The 8,366-nt window shown below is 50.4% G+C and overlaps 1 protein-coding gene across 1 annotated transcript; it reads right to left on the reverse strand.

Moving 5' to 3' along the window:
• Window positions 1-111: 111 nt before the first annotated feature.
• CLIC1 (chloride intracellular channel 1) lies at window positions 112-6,243 on the reverse strand. Its single transcript, XM_037519418.2, has 6 exons — window positions 5,980-6,243; window positions 3,837-3,946; window positions 3,505-3,630; window positions 3,247-3,353; window positions 2,460-2,641; window positions 112-476 (listed from the first exon to the last, which is right to left on the reverse strand). Exons 1-6 carry the CDS (start codon window positions 6,016-6,018, stop codon window positions 315-317), a joined length of 726 nt encoding a protein of 241 aa, XP_037375315.1. The 5' UTR covers window positions 6,019-6,243; the 3' UTR covers window positions 112-314.
• Window positions 6,244-8,366: the final 2,123 nt, after the last annotated feature.

Here is an 8,366-nt window from a genome sequence, read left to right on the forward strand (position 1 = left end):
ATCACAAACACCCCCGTTCTAAATTCCTGACTTCTGCCTGGGGCTCAAGGTCACTGACCCATCCTTCCACTTACCCACATTTCAAGTCCCCTTTGTATAAAAAACAACAGATTTTCTTTCTGTATTTTATTATTGAAACGTCCACCCCACCCCACAATAAAAACACCCATACCCCCATCCTTTCCTCTAACCCCCAGCCAGCTCAGCACAATTGCTCCATGTCTTGCTTCCAAGCTGTTCTGCAGTCTGTCCATTGGATAGCATATGGAGCCTTTGTGGAAAAACCAGAATGGGGTCAGGGAGCAACGAGGGGTTTATTTGAGGGCCTTGGCCACTTGCTCATAGGCAAGCTCGATTTCCTCATCATCTGGACAGGTGGAGGCAAATTCTTCCCGAGCATAGGCATTGCGCAGGTACCGATGTACTCCCCGGAAGGCCTCAGGGATGGAGAACCCCCGGTACTTCTTACATACCACCTAAGGGAGAGGAGAAACACATTAGGAGCCACTCTGATTCCCTGCTGTTGGGCTTTCTCTTCTTTCCAGGTCTGTACATTGAATATCTAGACTTTCCAGGGCCTCCATGCCCTTCTTCCTATAATTCTCATCTCTCTTCAGTCATTTTCTTCCAATCAACTTAGCTCCTCACTGTCTTGTAATGACTGCATCTTTTCGCTCCACTTACTGAAATGCTGGCCAGCTACCTACCTATCTATCTTTTTAAATTTCTGTTACTCACAGCAGTTACAACCAGCCCCTTTTCAGACCTCCATTCCATAGGGCTGCCTTTCTCCTTTTGATTTTGATAGGATACACAAAGCATTGAAAAAATTCTCTTGAATTTCTACAGTGAGTTGTTTCCTTTTTTCATTTGGCTTTTTATTTTTTAAAAGATTTATATATTTATGTATACAAGAACTGGGGTACAGGCCAGAGGTGTGGAGGGTGAGAGGATTCACCAGAGACAGAGTGGGGGGCAGAACAGGCAGACTGACTGAAATACACTGCTGAGGGTAGCAGTGGGCAAGTCAGGAGAGGTCTGCTGTGCCATGTGGGTAGCTCCCTGGCCACACCAGAATTGGAACTTGTGCTGCAGTGGCTGTGGACAGCTTCATAGATTGCATCTTAATCCCTTGTGCCACCAGGGAGGCCCCTTCATTTGGCTTTTTTTTTAAAAAAGATTATTTATTTATGCATACAAGAGCTGGGGTACAGGCCAGAGATGTGGAGGGTGAGAGGATTCACCAGAGACAGAGTGGGGAACAGAACAGGCAGACTGAGCAAAATACACTGTTGAGGGGAGCAGCAGGCGAGACAGGAGAGATCTACTGCACCATGTGGGTTGCTCCCTGGCTGGTTGGGGATCGAACTCATGCTGCAGAGGCTGCGGATTGCTTCATAGCGTGGGGCTTAACCCCTTGCGCCACCAGGAAGGCCCTCATTTGGCTTTTTAATCATGTATTCACTTTCATGTGAATGTTTTATATTTTTGGCTAGATTTAAATCCCTTGAGGGCAAGAAAGGACCAATCACCACATGTCTGTGACTTTCAGTGCCCAGTACATATATAGTTCAATATATAGTTTGGCAGGCTGGCACTGGGCCCATGTTTCACAAATTAAACCATAGTTTTGAGGCTATGACAAAAAACACAGGAACCAGAGTTTTTAATCTTCCATAAGAGGAAGTGGAGACCAAAGCTATAAAGAGTTAGTCTTGATTTTAGGAAAGGCCTGCTGTCTGATCCGGGAATTCAGTGAAAAAGACAGGAAGATGTATTGCTCTCCACCAGTCTGTTGGTGTCATGGATGTAATTCTCTAACAGTGGTTTTGCTAGTGATGGCTGCTGAGAATGAATGGGGTAATATATATTACCAGTAGCAATGTGGAATCCATTCTAAGAAAGAAACTGCCTTTTGAGTGGTTGTCATGGGAAGCCATGTGGGAGCCCCTTATAGAGCCAACCCAGGGGGCCTCCCTGATGGTACAGGGATTAAAGCCTGTTCTGCTCCCCATTCTGTCTCTGGTGAATTCTCTCACCCATCCCGCACCTCTGGCCTACAGCCCAGTTCTTAAATGCATAAATAAAAAAAAAATAATATATCTTCAAAAAAGAAAAAAAAAATAAAGAGCCACCCCAGGGCCCCCTGGTGGCGCAGGGGTGAAAGTCTCAGTGATATCAAGCTATCATCACCAGCCCACTGAGGCATGAGTTCAACAGCTGGCCAGGGAGCTGACCCACATGGTACAGTAGACCTCTCCTGTCTCGCCCACTGTCCCCCCTCAGCAGTGCATTTCAGTAGATCCGCCTGTTCTGCTCCCCACTCTGTCTGTGGTGAATACTCGCACCCCCCTCCACACCTCTGGTCTACACCCCAGTTCTTATAAAAATAAATCTCCTTTTCTAAAAAAAAAAAAAGCGCCACCCCAACAGTCACCCTCTCCACAATGACCACCCACCTGTACTATGTGGAGCTTTGGCAATAGGTTGCAGTCAGCCAGAGTGAGCTCATTGCCATCCAGAAACTTCCTCTGAGAGATGCCCTCATCCTCAGCACTGGTCTCATCTACTTCATCTGGGAGGGGGGATGTCAAATAATTGTCTAAAATTTTCAGCGCTTTCAGGAGCCCCTTCTCCAGATCTGTGCAAGAAAGGAAAATTGGCAAAAACATCAGATTGATACAGCTGAGGGGAGTTGGGAGCTGCGAATTCCAATGGTGAAGCTGGTCTAAAATGGTAACAGCTAACACTAATGCATTTTCTATGTTTTACGCTAAGCACGTTACATACAAAAAACACTCACTTAATTCTCCTATCAACCCATGAACTAGGTATTTATTATCCTCATTTCATAGATCTGGAAACGGATTTACAGAGAAGTTAAATGAACAGCCCAGAGCCACACAGCTGGTAGCATTTGCACTAGGTAGCCTGGATCTAGAATTACTGTTCTTAAGCACAACCTTATTTAGCCAGAAATAGGCCCATAGTCAATCCAGCTAATGTTTTCAGTGGGGCAAGAAAGGCTAGGGAGCAAATGAGCAAAGCTTAAAAATTCACCACCAAAGAGAATGCAAGGAAAGATGGTGTTTGCTGCAACAACCAGCAGAGGATGGCGCAGTTGTGCCAGTATCTGCTCCATCTCCCTGATACGTAAATTTTCAGGTACCCCTATTATCTCATCTCCCAGTTCCTGGATGTTTTCCATTCCTCCTGGGGCCCAGGCTTCCAACCCACAAGACTCACTGTCATTGAGTGCTGGGTTTGAATTCTTGATGTAAGCAGAAAATTTGGCAAATATGTCCAGCCCAGCTGTGTTGGATTCAGGGTTCAGAGCTGCCAGCTTGGGGTACCTGAGAGCCAATGAAAGAAACAGGATGAGGTATCTTCCAGGGAGCGGCCTCAGTAACAGTGCAATCCCCCCACTACCTATTTTTCACATCTTCAACCTTCCTCTTTCCCAGTCTCCCAGGTGTCTCCTCCCCTTCCCGAGTGCCCCCATACTTGGGCGGGGACAGCACTGCCTCCAGAAATTCCTCAATCTTGTTGGTGTCAGTATGCACTTCATTGCCGTATAGCAGGAATGGAAGCTGCCCTCCTGGGCACAGCTTCCGGACAGTCTCGGTTCGCCTGGAGAAGAGGCCACGCATCAGGACAAGGAAAGGGGGTCAGAGAACCCCAGAGAAAAGGAAGATGGAAGGATGTGAGAAGACAAAAGGGTTCCGGGTGGAGAGGAAAGATTCATCGGGATGCTAAGTTCAGGGGTGTGTGTGTGTGTGTGTTTGTGTATCTGAATACACACACACTTCTGTTTAGAGGAACAGAAGTGGACCCACCTTTTGGTGTCTACCGTGGTGACATTGAAGGTGACTCCCTTGAGCCAGAGCACCATGAACAGTCTCTGAGAGAAGGGGCAGTTCCCAATCTTTGCTCCATCACTGCCAGCCTGAAAGGCAACCCCCAACCCAAGGTTAGGTCTGGTGCACCCACCTCTACCCCAGGCCATTCATTCTCTGCACTCCGGCTCCCAGACCTGGCTGTTTTCTGCCTGGTGACACTCACCTATCTCTCACCAAACTGGGCTCTCTACCCTGGAGCTGGGCCACACTTAGCACCTAGCATAGATGGACAGCAATCTTTTCTATAAAGATCTGCTTCTGACTTTCGAGAGAGTGGAGGACAGGTAGGAGGAGGGCAAAGAGTTCTGGAAAACTTGGAGGATCTGGCCCCTAGAAGAGGGAAAACTAACAGTAATGTAGCTTTCTATATACTATTCTCAGCACTTTACTACATGCAAAAACTCACTTTTCACATCAACCCATGAGACGGTCCCTAGGAAGGTATTTGATGAAGGCAAAGTTGTAGGGGAGAAGAATATGGGGAGAAGAATATGGGGACAAGCCGGTGGGCAGGGTTTGGAAGCCAGAGTTCTGGTTTTCTGTATGCCTCCAGCCAAGCTGTTTCTGGCAGCTAGATGGGAGAGTTAAGGGGCTCAAAGCCTGGCCCTAGAGATGTGGACTACCCAAGGGGGGCACCTTCTAATTGGCAGGTGGTGATCTCATCCCCTGAGGGATACCTCCCCCCTAGGCGGAAGGTGATTCATCTCGATTCATCTCGTAAAGTCTCCCTCCAGCCCCAGGAACTTCCTTCCTGGCAAGGAGTGGGGGCAGGGACCTGTGAGGCTGCTGCCGGGCAGCCAAGGCCACTCCCTCTTCCCCAAGCCTGGACAGCTGGGGTCTCAGCACAACTGCCCTGGCTCCAGAGTCCCCTCCTCACACAGGATGTAGGGTCAGAGGCTGCAGTGCAGCCTCACCCAGGAGTAAAAAATAGCCCTTAAGGCCAGTGTGAAAGTGAGATGGGGACCACACCTAAGGGGGTGGACCCGGCCTGGCTGGACTTCACTGGGCAGGGACCAGGGAGTGGGAATGGCTGCCCAAGTAGTGCCAGCATAATGGAGAGGGAAAGACTGGCAGGAACACACAAAGCTGGGTTGAACAAAAGGGAGGAAGTGGACATATTGGTCAGGAAAGTGAAGGGTGCAGAGAAGTGCACCAGATGGCGGCCCAGAGGGAGCCAGCGAGGGGTGCAGAGATGAGGGAGGGGGCACAAAACAGCAATTAGTGGGAGGGGAACAGCAGAAATGGCAAAGTCTGTCTGAGCCTGTAACACCCGAAATACCAAGGGGACCACCACTCCAGATCTCACCCACAGAGGGGAGAGAGCCAGGGCAGCTTTTTCCTCTGCTTCTACAATCCCCAACTTCCAGCACTCTGTCTCCTGCCCCCCACCCTTACCCCCCACCCTCACCCCCCAGCCCTGTGGTAGCCACAGCTCCCCTCTCATCACCTCCTTTGCTCTGCTTGCTCAAGTTGCTGGATATGCCTTATCCCCTCCATCACCTCTCCAGCCCACTCTCCTCTGGGCTTCCACCTCACAGGTCTTCCCAAATGACCCCCTCCCACCCCAGGCCTCCCTCACCACACCCTCTTCCTGGAAACCTCCCTACTACACACACCCACACACCCACGCCTCCCAGTCTCCCCTCATTCTCTGATTGTGGTGTAGGGTCGAATGCCATGATGTCTTCATGTTTCTTTACAAGATGTGAAGTCTTCTGTGTCAAGACTGCTTCTCTCCAGGTCCCTTTAAACAGCTTGCCTCGGCCACCCCCGCCGCGGCCAATCTCCACTCCTGAGTGCCCCCTTTTCTCTACTTTCCTGTCCTTTAGGCTGCTGGAAACTTCATTTCTACAAACTTTTCCGGGTTGAGCTAGAATTCTTATTCCCTGCACACAAATCAATGCTCTTCCCCTGAGGGGGGGAAGGCCAGCTGGGGGGGGGGGCTACTTCCACACCTAAGATTGCTCGTGGGGCTGGGGGTCAAGGAGAAACGGGATTAGGGAATAAGGCTGGCGTTGGGGAAAGGTGAGAGTCGCCTTCCAGGAATTTGGAGGGTGGCCTAGGAGGGAGAGGTACTTACCTTCACGAACAACTCGACCTGCGGTTGCTCCTCAGCCATGGTAGCGAGAGCTCCAGGAAGCGGCCGGAGCGGGGGGAACTGGGAGGGGCTGAGGCCGGGAAGGCGGGTCTCTGAGGCCGGGGCTCTCCACCCAGACCTCAAGCTCTCTATTTGGCTCAACACAGGACCGATCGGACCCCTTCACTCCAGACGTGGGCTCCCCACCAGTTCAGTACCTCCAGCTCTATCCCCTCCCGGGCAAGATCGGGGCGCAGCTGACTCACCGACCGGCCCCGCCCCGAACCTGGGGAGGCGGCTGGAGGGGGCGGGACTCGACGGCTGGGGAGTGGGTCGGGTGGGCAGAACCTCGGGTCTTCCAGAGGGTGGGGATGGGATGCTAAGGGGAGGGAAGCCGGGAAACCTTGTTTCTCAGCCAGTCCCCTTGAACACAGGACTGTTTTTCTGCCTCAGTTTCCTTGCTTCATCAGCCAGAGGACACTCCCACCTCACTCTCACACAAGAAACGTGATACCAGCAGCTCGGACATTTCCACGTGGGCACGGAGAGGGAATTTTAGAACCGCAAGGTCGTCGATTGCTCTTTTTTTCTTCGTTTCTTCTGGACTGTAGTCCACATTCTGGGTTGTTGGGCTTATGGATCGAGAGGGGAACTTGGAATGGAAGCTGGAGTTGGGGGAAGAGTGGTGAAAGGTAGGGCAGGGATGGAAGGGAGACAACCAGGCCTTGTGCTAGGGAAACGGGGCGCAGAGCTAAGTGGCCTGGTACGGAAGGGAGGGGGGCATGTCATTGCTGCTGCTTAGCCTGGTGAGATTTAATGCTTCCACTTCTGCCCCAGACATCTGATATATGGGGGCCTCTTCCTGTGCACCTTGCTCTTTTCTCACTGACAAGTTGCCTAAGCGATGGGGTGGAAAGGTGGGGTTACTGTGGTCCTAGAACAGAGCTGCACTGCTCTTAAGGGTAATGGGGAAGCAAAGATCAAACAGAATGGTATGAGTGGCCTTTTTGGGGACACTTATCTGAGGAAGGGAGGTCAAAGCAGTTTGATTTCCTAGGACTCTCTTTGCTCTAACTGGTCAATAGCCTTGATTTTGGAGCTTCTCGTCAAACTATGATATACTAAAAAAAAAAAAAAATAGCCCAAGAACATGTCCTCCAAACTGGATGTATTCCAGCCTCCACATCTCAAATCTCTCTTTTGTCCCACCACCTCTTCTCTTTTTCACTACCGTCCGAGACCTCCAGATCCAGAAAAATATGGTGATGTGTGAGGACTGAGGAGCAAAACAAGGCTTGCAGCTTGAGGAAAGGGGGAGGAGGGGAGAAGAGAGACGCTGGAAACTAGCAGTTAGTGGTTTCCTCTCGTGCTTCCTCTTCTGTGGGTTTTCCCCTCCCTAGGGGAAGGCCTATCTCTCCTCCCTAGAGAGGGGATATATTTGGTGCTTGCTCACTTGAATTGTAACATCCTATGAGGATGTAGACTGATGCCATGAGTTTCTGTGTGTGTATGGGAGCAGGGAGTTCTCCATGGGTGACCTTCAGAATCTGCACACAGGATTTCTTCTATCGGTGGAAGGGAGGTCAAAGCAGTCCTACTTCTGAGCTGGCCAGTAATTGCCAGAGTATCTGCCCCACAAAGATCTCCCCTCTGGGAGAAGCCTGAGGCAAGTGGGGCCGGCCTTGAGCTCAAACAGGTTTGGCAGCCTCTCCCCTGCCTCTCTTTTCTCTCCTACTGCTTTGCAGCTGCAGCTGCCTTAATCATCAATATTGACTTTGGCTGGCTGGTTTGACTACCCAAAGGTATTTCTGCGGTAATTTCCCAGATGACAGGTAATGCTGCCCTCTCCTGGCTCCAGCCAGCAGTGTCCCATGGATTTAAAGCCAGGAGCTGAACTTTGAAATCCTGCATCAGAAAACCCTCCTAGCTCATCTCCTTGTCCCACTTAACTATTCTCCTATCTCAGTGTCTCCCTTTCTTCCTGCTTCTTTTCCCTCCCTCCCCTTCCTCAGCTCGGTAATCTCTTCCCTAATCTCTTTCCACCCCTGAATGGAAGGTGTGTCCCTCCCTGACACTCCTTAGAGCCTCCTCCAGGTTTCCATTGCTCAACAATTTGCCAGGGGTAACCATTAACCCAGGATTTAACTCACTTCCCCTCTTTCTTGGAACAGAGGATTTTCCAATCATTGACTAGCAGAAACACCTTACACCCTCTTACCCCCACCATCTTTCCTAACTCCTTTTATGGGTTCTTCCCATCTCAGGGCACCCCGAACAAAGCTGGGGAGAAAGATGTATTTTAATTAATCTGTTTTTTTTTGGGGGGAGTGCCTATAGATATGTTTATTTCTGTTTCCCTCACAATGTCCCTGCTTCTCCCTTCATACACA

The sequence above is a fragment of the Talpa occidentalis genome, unplaced genomic scaffold, assembly GCF_014898055.3.
Source record: "Talpa occidentalis isolate TD23 unplaced genomic scaffold, MPIMG_talOcc4v2.1 talOcc4.2, whole genome shotgun sequence".
NCBI classification, from domain to species: Eukaryota; Metazoa; Chordata; class Mammalia; order Eulipotyphla; family Talpidae; genus Talpa; species Talpa occidentalis.

Bases quoted from the DNA above. Each gene is read 5' to 3' on its own strand.
- CLIC1 (XM_037519418.2), bottom strand. From the start codon at position 6,018: ATGGCTGAGGAGCAACCGCAGGTCGAGTTGTTCGTGAAG. The intron at 3,947-5,979 runs GTAAGTACCTCT...GTTGCCTTTCAG, and splicing joins AGGTCGAGTTGTTCGTGAAG to GCTGGCAGTGATGGAGCAAA. The intron at 3,631-3,836 runs GTGGGTCCACTT...CCTCTTCTCCAG, and splicing joins ACCACGGTAGACACCAAAAG to GCGAACCGAGACTGTCCGGA.